This window comes from Pyrus communis, chromosome 4, assembly GCF_041283825.1.
Source record: "Pyrus communis isolate YQ-2024b chromosome 4, ASM4128382v1, whole genome shotgun sequence".
Classification (NCBI taxonomy): Eukaryota; Viridiplantae; Streptophyta; class Magnoliopsida; order Rosales; family Rosaceae; genus Pyrus; species Pyrus communis.
The window spans coordinates 858,295-876,005 of record NC_142568.1 but is presented as its reverse complement, the minus strand read 5'-3'; the positions used below and the strand labels follow the sequence as shown (position 1 = coordinate 876,005).

Here is a 17,711-nt window from a genome sequence, read left to right as displayed (position 1 = left end):
TATAACTATTTATTCTAGCATCACTCGAAAGTAGTTTTTTTTTTTTTTTTTTTAAGAACAATTTATTTCATTTTTATTTATTTTATTTAATATAATTTCAACACTGAATATATTTTCCTTGCGACTTGAGATCACAAAGTGGCAACAGTTGAAGTGTAAACAAAGGAAGAAAGAAGCTGAATTTTCTCATCTCAAATTACAATGCGAAGGTAAATCCCAACTAATTCCTTCCATTCCCTCACTCCGATTCTCTACTTTCCCGCTAACCAGACACAAAGTAATCCCATTTTTTCCGTTGATTTGATGCAGACCGGGGAGGCAGCACGCGAAGCAAGCTGCCGGAGGAGGAGGAGGGGTGATGAAGGGCACGCTTGGGAGGCTATTGATCGGCGTCGTAGTTCTCCTGATCTGCACCGTTTCGTTTCTGGTTATGACCACGACCAGTGGCGGTGGTGGTGGATCTGGATTTGGCTCCGAGGTTAGTTGGAAGCTGAGCTTTCGGATTTACTCCGTTCAGTTTTAGCTTTGGAGGAAGTCTAGTCTGTTTGGTTGATAAGAAATTTTTTTAGTTGTTTTTCCGAATTCGATGGTTTTATTATATTACTGTGAGTAGAGTTTGGTATGCTGGTTTAGGCATTTCGCTTTCGGTTTGATTTCCGGAGTTAGTAATAACGATGAAGAAGTGCTTTTTTCGAATGACGGCTCGAGCTTTAACTTGAAAAGGACTATGGTTTACTTAGATTATGATAATTTGTATGCAAATGTCACTGATGCTTGGAAATTATGCAAATTACGAGCTCTATGTGAGTAAATCAGTGTATTTGGGAGTGGTTTCTAGGTATGTTATCATGTTGAGGCAGTGATTTGATTGTTAATTTAGATGTTTAGGTGCATTCAAATGACCGCCAGAAGCTAAATTCTGCCGCTTTGTTTTGCCACCTATGTGCCAAGCATTATCTTTGTTATGGATGAGATTGTTGGAAATTAATGATCTATAACATTTTTTCCGTTCTTTCTAATCAATGACAAAGATAATTAGGATGATGATCCAGTATCTTCTAACTTGTTGATCAACATGATTGGTTTATGTAAAGAAATTATGTAAAAAATGAAGCAATCAAGCGTAAAGTACTCAGGTCATATCCAATTTTACGTTATCTAAAAATATGAAAAAATTAGGCCTTACAAAGTACCCTTCTGAGATGCTTTTGATTATATTAATTCGACATCTCAATGTTACTAGGAGTTTTTATTGCGTATTTTGTGGTGGCTCCTAAGTTGAAGTTTTAATGTTTGCAAGCTTATACATTGTTCATGTATGTGTGCGATAGGGATAACAAGGGTGGGATATCATTTTTAGTTTGTCACCTTAAATCACACGTCTCCCTTCGTCTTCAAAACACTCTTAAGAAGTTAAGAGGTTCTGTTCGTTCAAGGAAGATAAGAATTACTGTGACTTTTGGAACTGATTGTTATTATATGCTGAAAGTTTGACTCATAGTTATCTTGCCATGTTTGCGCAGGTTAACTTGGATAAACTTTGGAGAAGTGCTGATTCTGGTGGTTGGAGACCATCATCAGCTCCACGATCTGATTGGCCCCGTATGTCTTTCCTTTTTTTTCCCCAATGAATGGTTTCAATAAGTTTGTTTTAAAATTGTTCTGATGCTTCTACTGTGGCAGCTCCACCAAGTGAGACTAATGGCTACCTACGTGTGCGCTGTAATGGCGGTCTCAATCAACAACGTACAGCGGTTCGTATCTTTTTCTGTTTTCTATGGTCTGTAATTACATTTTTTCACTCATGTATCTGACGAGGGAAATATTTGCCTTCTATTACTCCCTTGGACGTTTTAGATATGCAATGCAGTTCTTGCAGCAAGAATCATGAATGCTACACTTGTGCTGCCAGAACTGGATGCAAACTCTTTTTGGCATGATGACAGGTATCTATTTCAATGGTTCTTTGATCCTTAATTCACATAGGCAGATTTGACTTCTTGGTGTATTCAAAATTCACATTTTATAGACTTATAAACTTTATTTTCTGACTGAGGCTATTAAGTATTAACCAAGAGAGATGAGGTAGATAAAATTGTGACAAAAACACAGATACATAGGAGACGTGTTGCATATTTTCTGTGAATAAAAAGACATTTCAATGACTGGTATATTGCTTTGTTGTATGGAAAGAGAAAGCTTCAAGATATCTTCATGAATGGATTTTCTTGCAAAACCATTAGCATCTTTTTGCATAGTTTCATATGAATATCTCCCTTCCTACTTTATGATAACGACATAAATATTATATTTTCTTGGAAAAGCATGGGAATTTGTTCTGAGGAACTGTGAGTAATGTGTCTTTATGCACTTGCCTTGTCAATTGTATGCTGGTTTCTGTTAAGTCTATAAATTGTTATGTAACATGTGCAGTGGTTTTGGCGGTATCTATGATGTTGAGCATTTTATCCAGTCATTGAGGTATGATGTAAAAATCGTACAAAAAATACCAGAAATTCGCAAAAATGGGAAAACCAAGAAGATAAAAGCTGTACAGGTAAATCATCTGTATTTTTTATCATCAACTTGAGTTCTTCAATTAGTTTGAAATGTTAACTCCCTCTTCCTCTAAACCTTGTCTCAGCTTCGTCCCCCTCGAGATGCTCCTATCAGTTGGTATACTACAGAGGCACTTGCGAAAATGAAGGAGCATGGTGCTATTTATCTTACTCCCTTTTCACATCGCTTGGCAGAAGAAATTGACAACCCTGAGTATCAGCGGTTGAGGTGCAGAGTTAACTATCATGCTCTGAGGTTCAAGACAAATATAATGAAGATAAGTCAATCCATAGTAGATAAGCTTCGCTCACGAGGTCACTTCATGTCCATACATCTTCGATTTGAGATGGATATGCTGGCATTTGCTGGGTACATTCTTATCTGATTATCTTGTTATGCTCAAGTTTGCATCTACATGGGGGTGGAGGGTCGGATCTCACATAAATTGTTGACTTTGTTGCATATGGTATAAGACAAGAATGTAATAGGAGCAGAAAAAAAACCCAAAGCAAATCACACACAAAATTACATGTAGAAATATGTTTGTGTACGCACACATTGAGTTAAACTTTTCAAAGATTTGATGGTACTTTTGTAAAATATTTAGGGTAAGTGGGAGTGGGGGTTCCCTTTAACCACCCCTGTCATAGTTTCCGCTTCCCAGCATGACTTATGCTTCAAGGGACATAGGATACAGATTGGTTTGATACTCGTTGATTCAGAACAAGGAGAAGAATGAGGTAAAAGAAAGGTTGAAAAATAATTTAACACGACTACTTTAACTGAACTTTAACCTTTTATTTTAGTGTCAATTGGGCAAAACTAAGATTCCGGCACAACAGTGCATTCTATATAGTCTCACTAAAATGAGGTAAGTTACTAACTTAATCCTTACATAAAATGAGGAATGACTAGACTGTTGGCCTCTATATCTTGTATTGAAATTTCATATTTCATAGCCGCTAGACTAGCTAGGCAAGGGGTAATTTTTTTTTGTTTGTTTTGGGCGAAGACCGAAATAGTTCATGAGTTTAGATTTTGAAAAAGAATGTTATCTGAGGCCTTAACATCTTGTATGATTATTCTCCAGCTGCTTTGATATTTTCAACCCCAAAGAGCAAGAGATATTGAAGAAGTATCGAAAAGAAAATTTCGCACCAAAGAAGCTCGTCTATGAGGAAAGAAGAGCCATTGGAAAGTGCCCATTAACTCCTGAAGAGGTAATATTATCTTTCTTGTTAATGCTTTACATTCTGCAGTATATGGAGCCCATCAATATTAAGATTATAACATTAACCTGGATGGCTGTTACCTTGCATCGGTATCTTATGTTTTTCTTATCATTTTGAGATAACAGGATACAGACATTTTCTATATTAAAATACTAACAAAATTGTCACCCCATTTGTATGCAGGTTGGCCTTATTTTACGTGCAATGAGGTTTAACAATTCTACCAGGATATACCTAGCTGCCGGTGAACTATTTGGCGGGGAGAGATTCATGAAACCGTTTCGGGTTTTGTTCCCTCACCTTGAGACCCACAGTTCTGTGGATCCCACAGACGAGCTATCAGAAAACACCCAGGGATTGTTAGGGTCTGCAGTGGACTACATGGTTTGTCTCCTCTCTGATATTTTTATGCCTACATATGATGGCCCTAGCAACTTTGCCAACAATCTCCTTGGACACCGCCTCTATTATGGCTTCCGGACCACACTTAGACCCGACAGGAAAGCTCTTGCTCCAATCTTCATTGATCGAGAGAAGGGACGGACAGTTGGTTTTGAAGAAGCCGTAAGGAAAGCCATGCTCAAGACTAACCTTGGCGGGCCTCACAAGAGGATCCCACCTGAGTCTTTCTATACAAATTCTTGGCCGGAATGTTTCTGCCAAACATCTCCAAAGAATCCAGAAGATAAATGTCCACCTGACAATGTTTTGGAAATTCTGGAGGGCCAGTTGAGTGAAGCAACGGATGGCCGGGAATCAAATTCAACAATATCTGTAGCCGAAAGATGAGAAAGTAGTTGCAGGACTTTTAGCGGATACTTGTGCCGCCGCCATATTGTTGAATCCCTGTCTGCCTAATTGACAAGGTATATGGGGTTTCTCTAATCATATAAGTTGATGGTTTTTCGGCAGTCTGATTTGAGACCGGTTCCATGTTGGTGATTGGTGGCAGGTTCATGTTCTATGAATCTCCGACCATTGTGATTTAGTATTTCGACAAAGAAGACAGCAAGTTGGCACTGATACTGTGGCTGGATGACACACGAGACACGTTGATAGTTACAAATTTGTTATGCTGTGATCTAAACATATACTCTGTGAGCTACTGTATGATATTGAATCGACTTCCTTGTATGATTCTGCCATGTATGGCCGTAGTGACATAGTCTAACGATTTTTCAAGTCTTACCTTAACAAAATAAACGATTACCATAAACTTACTTGGTATGCTCCTTGCTCATTCTGGTTTTCGCTTTTCGCTTTTCGATAGATCGCTCCCACGGTGGGAGGAGTCGTGAGCATCAGCGAATGCCTGGACGGAACAAAGGCTTCACGTGGAGGCATCTCTAGAACCTTAGTTGTTATTGAGAGCCTCGCCCTGCCATCCTTCTGGGTTTCGGTGTTTTATGGGCGCTCTTGAAGGGTTGATTCACCTTTGCTAGGCTATATCCATGTACAGAGTCGATACACCTTTACATGTCAAATATTTGTGCGTACGTATTTTTTATTATACGCATGTCAAACTGTAATTTGCAACTTCAGTGTACAAGTTTGCGGTGTTAGGGTTAATCATGTAGGGTAGATGATAGCAGTTTGGATGCAAGGGGCGCTTCCGAGCGTGTTGCTGCTTACTGTCGTTTTTCAATATTTCTTAGTGACTTGGATGGCTGAACTTTCGATTGGTCTGGAGTCAATTTAGATGGTGGGTTTTTTTTTTTTTTTTTTTTGTGGGGGAGGGGGGTTGGAATTTTAGAAGAAAAAAAACTCATTTTTCAAAAAAAAAAAAAAAAAAAAAAAAACCAATGAAAAAAGTTTATAAACTTTAAATTTTAACGATAAAGACAAAATAAAAAATAAAATAAATAATACCAAGATTGATTTTTTAATGTAAAAATGTGATTTTTTGTTAAAATGATCAGTATCAAAAATTTTTCGTTAAAATTCCTTTTTTCAAACCCAAGAAGGCTTTTATCCCTCTTTTCAATATGCTTTAGATTTTTGCCCTCTTTACGTGTGAAAATGACTTAATTGACCCTGCAGTTTTAATTACATTCAAACCTTTAGCCTGAATTCCATGCTCAAGACCCCATTTGAGAACAACTCGAGCACCCCTCGAGAACTGCTCGACCCCATCTCGAGTGCTTGTCGAACTATCTCATCGTAAGTGTTATATTCACTTGCTGTTATATTACTCGAGGGGTGTCAAAGTAGGCTTCAATTGTTCGCAAGGAGGGATCGAGTTGTTCTCGAAAGGGTCTCGAGCAATGAGAACTAGACACAGTTTCAATGCAATTAAAATTATAAGGTTAGTCAAGTCTTCATACATAAAAGATCCCCTATAGCCTGTGCCCCTCTAGCCTGTGGGGCGCATGGCCTATGTGTTTTTACCCCTTGATCATTGTTAGCATGCTTTTTCTGTCCAAATATTGATACAAGAACAAACAGATAAAATAACAGCAAACCATTCGACAATCCACCAAATCAACTCGTATGACTAGTGTCACAGTAGACAATTTTACCCTGCTAGAATTGGTGGAAAAAACGAAACAAGTCTATCCAGACTATTCAACCAAATTAATTGAAGGCAACCATTTTCTAAGAGCATATACATCCGGTCATTTACAAAACATGGACATTTGAAACACAAAATGATGGAAGATAAGAAGAAAAAGGAGTGAATGTAAGGTAAATTAGCCTGAGGATTGTACCCGCAACTTGTTGGCAACGTAGAGCAGATGGCTGATGTTTGTCGGAGGATAGCTCTGCAGTAGTTTGAGATTTGAGGTAAAATCACCTGCTAGTAAGCGTCTCCGAATGAGAATCAACATTGCACAGCATACTCGAAGAAGGGTTTCCTACAGTTTGTCAGTTAGCTTCGTTGTTAGCATACAAACAAACAAAAGAAAAAAACAAAACCAAAAGCAAACTCCTAAGAGTGGAGCACCACTTAGTTTGCATCTTGGGACCTCAACCCTAGTCAAGTTTGATAGCTCAACTGATTTGCATATTATTGACCATCTAAGGGTGGTGAATAACACCCTGACAACAAAAGAAGAAAGGGAAGAGAAAGTAATAAAAATACTACCTGAGGACCTTCGGGGTCACTTAAAAGTGTATCCCAAATGTGAAGGCTGTCTGCGAAATTGAATTCCTGGGTTAAGAGGAGGGTGATCCACCTAAATGCATAAAATTGGGGATTGACCTGTCATTTTAAATTAAAACCCAGTCAGTACTAAGCAAGTATTTTAGTGAACTACATACAATATTCTTGAGTAACCATGAAGCCCTTGACGTGATGAATATTTAAGCATTTAATAAGGCTGTCAACAGGAGACAAAATAATAATTCTCTCAGCCATCTACGAAAAATCATTGATTTTGATCACATCTCTAAGGCAGGCACTGGATAACCTTGAACCAGGAACTAGAAAGAATCTAGTAACATATAATTTCAAGGTAACTTTTATTTGGAGGCATCAGAGAGCCCCCCCAAAAAAAAGAACACAACTAAGAGTAAAAAATTGTTGTCCAAAAGACAGGAAGAACTCGAATATTTTTAGTGAAAGTACAGATTGTAAACCAATATCATAGCATGCAGACATCTTTTCAATTGTGTTCCATCTGTTTGCAGGTTTGATGCACAAAAATCAGTAAACTAGAAGGTAGAGAACTCAGATTGGAAAATAAAAAAAGATAGATGCATAAAATATCTTACTTTGGTCGTGATCTCGAGATGACGCCATAGCTCTTCATCATGTTCCTTTAAAAGCTGTGACAATCTTGTTATTGTGGAACGAATTCCAACAACACTATTATCGAGTTGCTGACAGAAATGGTCGCGGAAGCCACTCAATAATTCAACAAAACAAAAGAAGGTGTCTGCTTCAGCAAAGGCCTACAAAACTTGACATTTGGAAACAATGAGAAGAAGTGACCAACAATGATAAATAGAATGACAGTGAAAAGGTGTTATTGCACGAAAGCATAATGACAATACACTGATGTACATCATTGTATCCATCCCTTGTCCACGCCTTAGCACAATTTATTGTTCATAGCCAACACTCAAATCAGTCACTCATCATTTTCTTTTGTTAAAAGAGAAATCATAGGCAATGCTGAATAGTTTCATGACAAATTACTCTAAATTGTCCCTCCCTTTGTGCATGTTATGATTAAAACCTCTTTTGTCATACTTAAGCCTACAAGTCCGGAAAAGTATAACCATATAGAGATATTGAACAGAAGAACATGCATTTCAAATTAAATGAAGGACAATCAGAAGTTCAACATCAGCTCCCAAAAAAATATATGGCACTAACATAGAAAAACATATATGATACTAACATAGAAGAAAATATATGGCACTCTTACCGCATCTTCCTCATTGGGATCATTTTTTAAGACATAGAACAGTGGTGCCAAAATTTCGTTCATCCCTTGAACATATCTTATACCCGGATTTAGCTTGGCAAATATAACCAAGATGTCCTTCAAAGCATCCTGAAATTGTTATATAGAACTAAGTTAGCCAAATGGGTTGTAACTTGCATTTGACAAATCTTATAACTGTCCGTACTGTAGTCTGAACCGTACATCAAGCACAAACCTGATTAGATTTAGCATCTTGAGAGTCCCCTGAGAAAAAATGCATGTCTGGATGAGTGCGCTTTACATCTCGGTCAATTTGTTCTATGATCTCTGTGTCCTACATGATCCAAAATTGGAGTTGCATATCTCAAAAGGAGGTTTTGCACCAGAAACTGTTACCACCATTCTATAACGGTAAAACGTGACAATGAACCAAGATTTACACAGAAGGTTGAATTATTAACTACATCATACATATGGTCTGAACAAGTTACATTCTTCACTTTTAACAGAATCACATCACAATTTACTTGAAAACATCGGGTTTCTTCATCAGTTCTCCCCAAATAATCTTGGTTTGTTTGTACCATGACTTTCTAAGTCTGTGAAACACGTTTGTTGGTTTCTGAAACTATTTTAAAGTTGGCTTATAAAAAAATTACTTTCCATTGTGTAGATAATGGAATGGAAGAAAGTTTGCTCATTAATCAATTGAGAAAGTAAGTTCACTAGCTATTTACCTGAAAGAACTGATTCCAGACGCTGGACTTCCCAAGACTCAATGGATGCTCCCCATGAGGTATTTCAGATCTTGATAGCAACCCCTTGCTTTGACATTTTAATTCATCATGGTCGCTAGTAGTGCCGTTATCCATCTTCCTCGTGATTTCTGACTGACTAGCCAAAGGAAACATTCAGAAAGCCAGATTTTCACAGAATTTGAAAAACGAAAAATGTATGAATCACATAGCATATTTTGACCTTTCAGTTTTCGTTTTATCATAACTAATCATTAAAATCCACAAAGCTGGCTAAGCCGCTATGAACCAAGAAACATGTAATATACAACACTACAAGGATAAATAATGATAACTGCATTGCCAAATTGGAACGTTTGCAGTAAAACCTGTGGGTTACCCCTGCTCTCAATTTCAGAAATAAATTAATGACATATGCTTTCTAGACAAAATTGTCCAGTAACAACTCTTTGCACTATTAGCATTACCAGCTGATGCTTCAATAGTATCATTTTTTTTTTTTTAAATATTCGTCAGCATCTCAATGGATTTAAATAGCTCATGCTCCCAATTAAAGCAAACTCTGTTCTTCTTAACCCTATGCCATTAATCTAGTTTTTCGGTTTGATCTTTAAAACCCAAACATGAACATAAAAATGTAGCGTGAAAACAATAAACATGACTTACAGGATTCATCAAAAGCTCATCTTTAAAATGCTTGTACTGTGACCTCTTTTTAGCTAACTCAGACGACCAAAGCCCCCGATCTGGTGGTAGATATCCGAGTAAAAGCTGCAAGCAACAATTATCAACCATTAAAACTAATCCAGTTCCTTGGCTGCATCATGGGAAATCAGAATTGCACACTTGTTTCATTATGTCATGCTCCATCGGCTAGACGGGTACGTCTCAAGTCCTCAAGTATCATTCTATCCATAATAAAGCTAAATTTTCACCAGAAATTGCCCACATTTTCTCTAAAAACAAACACCTCCTAAACACTAATGAAATCAAACAAAAAACCCGAATCATTATCACCTTCCAGACTGTAGACCGTATCCCAGCACCATCCGGTATGCCCTGCGATGAAATTCTCCGCAATTCACGCAAATTAATCACCTTCCTCGACAGCTGCAAACAAAAAGTTAAGAAAAACCCAATCATTTATCAGCTACACATGCAGAGAGAGAGAGAGAGAGAGAGAGAGAGAGAGAGATAGGCTAACCTCGGCCAACAGCTGAGACTGTCTGGAGATATCTTCGGGGGACGGAGTGGTGTTATTGCTCTTGTCTTCGTGATCCGGAAATGAATCTGTGGATTGGGGCTCGGGAGGAGGCTTGTCTTCCCTGGTGGATTTGGGAGGAGCAACAGGGATTGGCGGGTGAACCGTGGAAGCCGGCTCAGAGTCTGAGGCAGAAGAACTTGAAATTTCGGTGGTCAGGCCGGCGGCGGTGGGATTGGAGGTGTAGCGCTGGACGCGATCGTCGTCGATGGAAGGGGAGGGCGAGGAGGACCAGAGCGAGCTGTTGAGCCATTCGGGGACTCGCTTCTTCACCATTTGAGGTGAGTGAAACATGCAATTTGGGGGAATTGGATCGATTGGATTGAATATCTAGGGTTTCTTTCTTGTGTGTTCTGTGAGCTGACGACGGAGCTTCTTTCTTCTGCTTGTTTTGTCGCCACGAGTCTCTTCTCCGAAGAAGGAAGACAAGGCTGACAGATAACAGAGAGTGAGTGATTGAGGAGAGTTGGGTTATATAACCTTCTTGACAGACGAATCAAAACACGCCACCGAGAGATTTTTTTTTTCCAGTAACACGGTTCGATATAATAATACAAATAGTCATATAATTAAGAAAAAATGTTTAACCAAGTGTATTATGATACATATTGGATTAGACTATGTTTCTAACACATTAAATTCATTTATTTAAATTATAAAGAGTAAAATTCGAACTTAAATGAGTGAAACAGATTACTCTACTCAACTTGATTAATATCATATCTAACACAAGAGTATCAGAGTTGAGAATTACCCTTAATCGCAAACTATATCAAATAATAGAAGCATGTGACAAACTTTGTTTAACTGCATGTATAGGATGAGTGCAACATATTTCTTAATTTTTGTACCAAGGTGTGCTACGCTCGACTTACACATTTTAAATGTATTTATATACGTTAATTGCTTCAATAACTTTTTTATGACAAAAAAAAAAGTTAAATATTTGAAGTGAATGAATAATATTCGAACATACTAGAAAAAACTCATCATAAACCAATCAAAGTAGCTGAATCCACATATTAAAATCGGTCTTTCAAATTTCATCTACATTCTATTGAATTTACATTAAGAATAGAGAAAATAATATTTAATAAACAACTAATTGAATTACATTATTGCTAACCTATTGTGAGGCTAAGTCCACCCCCTCTCCCTTAGTGTAGTAAACATCGTTTGTTCAAACAAAACTAAAACGATCATTTGACAACTAATTGAATCACATTATTATGCGCATGCGAAATGTCTTTTTTATAATTGGCACTACGTGCCTCTTAAGTGTTTAAAAATAGAGAAAATAATACAACTGATTGAATCACACTATTGTGCGTGTGTGAAAGACATTTTTTTTATCACCAACAGTACGCTTAAGATGTTTTGAACGTGTTTAAAAATAGAGAAAATAATATTTAATAAACAACTAATTAAATCATATTATTGCTAACTCAATGTGAGGCTAAACTGTGACATCCCGTCCCGAGATTATTAAAACGTACACGTGAAATGAAACTTTTACCCCTAGCCCGTCTCTTTTACGTTTAATCGTTATTTTGAGCCTTGTTGGCATGTTTGGAACCATACACACACTCCATTTCTCTCTGTCTCTTTTTCCCTGTTTCTCTCTCTCCCCCGAGCTCCCTTCTTTCTTCTTCTACTTTCAAACGTACGGACACACACCAAGGGTGCAGTCGTGATCATGAGGTCGAGGGGAGCACGATTATACCATTTTCAGGTAGGAACTTCGACGTTTTCACGTCGATTTCACAAGATCCGATTTGAGTACTATTCATGCAAACTTATCCTAGCATGTTTTTGGACTTTTGAAGCTCATAGGTGTCTTGGTGAGGTCCCAAGGAGCCTCGGAGTGCTTCGTTGGAAGTGTTTGGACGTCGGGATCACCCTGTTCGAGCTTGACCAGTTTTGGAGGTTGGTGACAGGTGAGTTTTCGTAGGTTTTAGCCCTTAAAACTTGTATGGACGTGTTCTACTAGTCTAGGGCTTCATTTTGGTGTTTGAATCGTGAAAAATGGTTGAGAATCGAGTGAGAAAACACGAGTTGCAGGTTTTCCAGTTTTCCGGCGCCGGCGACGGCACCGGAGACTGATCGGGGAAGGTGACGGAATATTCCTGACGCCATTGACGGAATCCGTTAGAAATAACGGAATATTCCTCACGGCGTTAGTTGACGCCGTCCGTGTGCACCGCACGTGCTTGCGCGTGGCCGGCGCGTGGTGGCGCGTGCGGCGGAGGAAATTTTTTCTAAAAATATGGTTGTGATCCTGAGGTTGTGTAGAGCACGTTGGTATATTCAATTGTCCATTTTGAGCAATGTATGAGAAGTTATTACGAGAAGTTAGGTTATGTGCTTTAAAGTTAACGTTTTTGTAGTTTTTTCGCATATAGGTGACACGTATCTCGAGGACGAGCGTGCGCACTCGAGACAGGGGAGCTACGACCCTTCCACTTACCAGTGAGTGGGCTTTTGGTTTTCCGTATATACCTATATACATTTATATTCCCAGAAATTGATTTAAAAAGGGTTATTTATGTTATGCCATGCACCATTTATCTTCGTTTATGCATAATCTCATGCATTAGTAGTGGCATACATATACATATGCATAATTGGTGCTGTGGACGCACAGGTAAGTGCCAGGTAAGTGTTATTCACGTTTATATTTCAGTAGTGGTTAGAGATGCTTAGAGAGCTCATAACCTGCATCCCCGGTGTTAGTGCTCCCGCCCAGAGTAGGGCACAGTCCTTCACGTGTTGTTCACCTCCCGCACCACACGCTCAGCTTGGATCCAAGTTAGGTGCACAGTCTTGTTGTACAGACCACATTAGGTGGTTCCGACTCGTAGGTGACCCGCGATTATTCGCACAGCCTTCATGTGATCGTAGCACTAGAGCGTATATATGTTACACCCAGGCCTGTCGTACAGACCACTTTAGGTGGTTCCGACTCGTGGGCAGGTTCAGTGATTTAGTTTGATATTTAAGCTCTATATGCAGCCGTACATGTCACGTTAGGTGACTCCGGCTGCCAGATTACATGATTTTGTTATGATTTATACCTGAGCACTTGCATATCATTATGAAGCTTTGACATGGCGCATACCCTTGAGCATGATTGGCATACCCTTGAGCATGATTGGCATATCTATACATACGTATATATGTTTACTGGGAAGTATACAGGTTTTACGGCGAGGGGTTAGAATGTATTTTACTAAATGGTTTTCAAAGAGCTTTGTTTTTGCCCACTCACGCTTTTGTTTTGCGCCCCTCCAGGTTCTAGTTGCTTAGCAGTTTCGGTGGTTTTCCCAGAGGGCGTCCCGGCATTTCTGACAGATACTCACCATTGTAGGGTCACCTTCGGGTGTACTATTGTCGAATCATTTTCTTTGGACTGCTGTAGACTTTATGCTCTGAATTCAGCGTCTCACTTACGCTAGCACTTATCTTATCACATTATGTATGCTAGTTTTAAATTATTTCGTACTTTTGCATTACTTTTATTAGCTTCCGCACGTGCACATGGTTACGTCACCTTTGTGTGACGGCCAGCACGCCCTGATCTCGGTCGGGGTGTGTCAGTTGTTCACTGATCTGTCCCGCTACCATCCTGATGTTACTGGTAATCCAGCAGAGATGCTTCGTCTTTTCCGTTTGGGCACCAGGAAGAGGTGGCGTTCGATGGCAACTACTACGCACTGTGAGACCTACCAGGATTTCTACAAGATATTGTTGAGGATTGAGGACTCTGAGAACATGTCTAGTGACAATGATGAAGAAGAAAATGACGGCAAGCAGAAGAAAGAAGGGAGCTCGGGGGAGAGAGAGAGAAACAGGGAAAAAGAGACAGAGAGAAAGGGAGTGTGTGGGAGTGTGTGTATGGTTCCAAACATGCCAATAAGGCTCAAAATAACGATTAAACGTAAAAGAGACGGGCTAGGGGTAAAAGTGTCATTTCACGTGTACGTTTTAATAATCTCGGGACGGGATATCACATAAACCCACATTCTCCTCCTTAGTATAGATAATATCGTTCGTTTGAAAAGAAAAAAATAATAATTTGACAATTAATCGAATCACATTATTATGCGCGTGCAAAAGACTTTTTTTATAAACAGCATTACGCGCCTCTTAAGATGTTGTGAATGTGTTTAAAAATAGAAAAAATAATAGTTAATAAACAACTGCTTGAATCATATTATTACTAGCCAATTGTGAGGCTAAGCCCCCCTCCCCTTTAATGTAGATAATATAGTTTGTTAGAAAAGAAAAAAAATCATTTGACAACTAATTGAATCACATTATTATGCGTGTGTGAAGGACTTTTTTTATAACCAGCACTACGCGCCTCTTAAGATGTTTTGAACGTGTTTAAAAATAGAGAAAATAATATTTAATAAACAACTGATTGAATCACAATATTGTTATCCCATTGTGAGGCTCAGCCCACCCCCTCCCCCTTAGTGCAGATAATATCATTTGTTTGAAAAAAGAAAAACAACAATTCTTTGACAACTAATTGAATCACATTATTTTGCACATGTGAAAGACCTTTTTTATAACCAGCACTACGCGCCTCTTAAGATGTTTTGAACATGTTTAAGAATAGAGAAAATAATATTTAATAAACATAATCACAGTATTGCTAGCCTATTGTGAGGTACTAATTGTAAATTAAAAAAAAAAAAGCTGTACAAAAATAATTAATTATTTAAAAAAAACACTGTTTATATGACGAAAATACCCCTGCATTATTTTGGATTGTTTTGAACTTTTTTGTTTGGGGGGCATTTCTGTCCACTTCTTTTTTGTGAAGCTTGTGTACCCAAAAAACAAAATGAGCTAAAATATAAGGTGTATGAGGTGTAATTTGATCAGGTTTGGATGCCAAGGAGAAGAAGGCAACTATATCTATATCTTGTAAATCTGTGATTTCTTGGTGCTTTGAGGTCTACTTAATTGTGGCTAGAAAGCTTTGAGGTCTACTTAATTGTGGCTAGAAAGAGTTTCAGACATTTTTTAGGCTATGGACTTCTATTGTACGGATATCTTAAAAATAATAGGATTCTATGTCATAATACAATATATGTATTAGTTTTTTTTTTATATGTCTAGTTTTTTTTTATATGTCATTGTATTATTAACATATAACGCCACTGTGACGTTGTACCTTATCAAACAAGTTCTCCTTCTCTTGTAGATGTCTATGAAAATATTGAGCGGTTGTGCCTATTCTCTTTTCGGGCCTAGGAGGAGCTTGTAAACACTAGTTATACAAGCTTGGTATAACCTTGTACTTGCATGAAACAGGTTGGTATTCAGTTCAAATCTTCTATATAACTGGTGTGATTATCAATGCAACTGACTGCATTTATCTCAGCCGATGACCAACCCTTACATACTTTGTTGTTTGTGTCTTGAATTCCAATCTCATGAGGGTTGTTGAATAAAAGATAATCACAGATATCTTTAATGGGAGATGTAGAATGTCTTAAAATAGGCATTTTATATTTTTTTTCTTGGTTGAACAACTTTCGGATGGTCGAATGTAAATTATATATCTTCACAGAAGATGAAAAGAAAAATATGTGTTTGCATTTTTTTCTTTTTTTATAACTTTAGAAGGTGAGTTGTGCGAGCCAAAGAGAAAATAAATAAGATCTCAAATTTACATATTGCCTATTAGTGTAGAACTTATATTTACATCTTCTGATGATACATGAATGTAGTTTTTTTTTTCCATCTCAAATTTCTATCTCTCAATTGAAAATACTCTTATGAAAAATGACAGAAATTAACAGTTTTTGAAAGGTAAAGAAATGTGTGTAGATAGCACAACCGTTGGCAATATTATTCATTTTGGTTCTTTATTTTCATTTCCTCTATTCATTTTCCAAAAGCTTTTTGTACCGTCTACATATTAATAGGAAAATATATTGTCCCAATTTCCGTACTGTTACAAAATCAGTCGGGTTTATCGATCCCAAAAACTCCAACAACTTGTTATTTGTGGGGCAATATTACAGTATTATATTGATCGTGGGTTACAAGGTACGGGTTGTAGTATTTGTTCAAACTTTTTGAGGTCCGTGTGTTCATTTATCGTTGCACTTTCCAGAACAGAAGGGGGCCAACTTATATATGGATATGTATGGTGTCACTCAAGGAGTCTTTTCCAGAACAGAAGGGGACCAACTTATAATGTATGGTGTCAATCTAAGAATGTTTGGCAATAGCCATCGACATTAGTTGTGCATAACTTAATAAGTAAAAATCATCAGTAGTTAGCTACTTATCGGACGTGATCCTCCGAGGACCCGTCCCCAAAGAAATCAGTCTCTGTTGAGCCAAATTTTAGCAGTGCAATGATATAGTCAATTGAAATAATCAATGCAGTTTAGGAGGACATATTGAAAGGACATGCATGAATTCAAAGTCTGGATACTGGATCAATGCATAGGGCTGAATTCTTGTTCTGGAGCTGACAAATTAGTAATAATTTCACAGCAAACTCGATCTGGATACATAATTGTGCGTTCACTTCGTCTCAGTATCTAACCAGTACTTATTATTCAAATCATTACCCACATCACAATTGTTCGAAGCGTGAATTTTGAAGCCCGCAATCAACAAGACAAGATCTTTCAGGTCAATAGGTGACTTGAAGATTAAGTACTAAATATTAGGCAGAATGTTCACAATCACCATTGCCGTCGCTGTATCCATATCAGCATAAGAAACTTCTAAGCAAACAAGATTCTTGCACTGAGTGCTGATCGCAATAACATTCAGCAGCAAGTCCACGATTAGGTCCTCCCTTTTTTATTGATATTTTCCATCTACACAAGCAATGACATGCCAAAATACATCTTTAAGTTAATATGTCAATTTATCAATATCTACAGAACCAAATGAAAAAAGGTAAAAGCATCCAAAAAATTTCTCATAAGTAGGGCAAAGGCATGGGTGGGGAAACAAACTAATGAACCCGAAATGGAAGGGGAGTTGCCACTGTACTGTAAAGATAACTAGAGAAAGGCACTGGTAAGTAAAAGGAAGACAAGTACAAGCAGGATGACGAAAGACTGGGTCAGTCGAAAATGAATAACGTTAATGTAATACCCAAGTTTAATTATTTTGTAGTCATTATAAATATACTAACTTGGTTATACTCGAGTAAAGTGAGGAAACCATCTTCATAGATTCAACAACCAATTCCACTTAACTGATCCTTTAACATTTTATCGTGGCAGTCGGCATCATACTGACCCAAACAAATAGTAAACTTTGTCGATCTCTTAGCTCACTTATTGTCAGCTCTTGAGTAATCGTCTGCCAGGAAACTGAAGGTCAAATCCATTACCCTTTTAGTAAAATCGTAATACGAAAACACATGAAGAAAAATTTCCATATTACACTTACAAAAACCGCACTGTAACAATTCAAACCGCAAAACAAAATCCTACCAATCCTTTGCCCATTTTAGCTCTTTTGGGACAGAAGATAAGACAAGACA

The 17,711-nt window shown here is 37.9% G+C and overlaps 2 protein-coding genes across 3 annotated transcripts; one reads left to right on the top strand and one right to left on the bottom strand.

Moving 5' to 3' along the window:
* Window positions 1–53: 53 nt before the first annotated feature.
* LOC137723074 (O-fucosyltransferase family protein) lies at window positions 54–5,007 on the top strand. 2 transcript variants are annotated; one of them, XR_011066847.2, is made up of 10 exons: window positions 95–209; window positions 310–478; window positions 1,524–1,602; window positions 1,684–1,754; window positions 1,858–1,946; window positions 2,434–2,557; window positions 2,645–2,928; window positions 3,650–3,779; window positions 3,975–4,657; window positions 4,744–5,007. XR_011066847.2 is itself a non-coding variant. In XM_068462228.2 (9 exons), the coding sequence occupies exons 1-9, from the start codon at window positions 202–204 to the stop codon at window positions 4,578–4,580; spliced, it is 1,560 nt and encodes a 519-aa protein (XP_068318329.2). In that variant the 5' UTR covers window positions 54–201; the 3' UTR covers window positions 4,581–5,007. The 2 variants fall into 2 exon arrangements, 1 of the variants encoding a protein (XP_068318329.2); XM_068462228.2 differs by having other exon boundaries at window positions 54–209; window positions 3,975–5,007.
* Window positions 5,008–6,217: 1,210 nt separating this feature from the next.
* Window positions 6,218–10,630, bottom strand: LOC137723073 (uncharacterized). Its single transcript, XM_068462227.2, has 9 exons — window positions 10,124–10,630; window positions 9,937–10,029; window positions 9,586–9,690; window positions 8,902–9,054; window positions 8,400–8,498; window positions 8,165–8,293; window positions 7,506–7,685; window positions 6,877–6,993; window positions 6,218–6,646 (listed from the first exon to the last, which is right to left on the bottom strand). The coding sequence occupies exons 1-9, from the start codon at window positions 10,472–10,474 to the stop codon at window positions 6,482–6,484; spliced, it is 1,392 nt and encodes a 463-aa protein (XP_068318328.1). The 5' UTR covers window positions 10,475–10,630; the 3' UTR covers window positions 6,218–6,481.
* Window positions 10,631–17,711: the final 7,081 nt, after the last annotated feature.

What these genes read in the sequence shown, in the direction of transcription:
- LOC137723074 (XM_068462228.2), top strand. An exon ending in TCCACGATCTGATTGGCCCC is followed by an intron (nt 1,603 to 1,683) that starts GTATGTCTTTCC and finishes CTACTGTGGCAG; the next exon opens with CTCCACCAAGTGAGACTAAT. An exon ending in TCTTTTTGGCATGATGACAG is followed by an intron (nt 1,947 to 2,433) that starts GTATCTATTTCA and finishes TAACATGTGCAG; the next exon opens with TGGTTTTGGCGGTATCTATG.
- LOC137723073 (XM_068462227.2), bottom strand. Translation starts at nt 10,474, where the DNA reads ATGTTTCACTCACCTCAAATGGTGAAGAAGCGAGTCCCCGAATGGCTC. An exon ending in AGTCTCAGCTGTTGGCCGAG is followed by an intron (nt 10,030 to 10,123) that starts GTTAGCCTATCT and finishes TTTTGTTTGCAG; the next exon opens with CTGTCGAGGAAGGTGATTAA. An exon ending in ATGAGCTTTTGATGAATCCT is followed by an intron (nt 9,055 to 9,585) that starts GTAAGTCATGTT and finishes TTGGCTAGTCAG; the next exon opens with TCAGAAATCACGAGGAAGAT.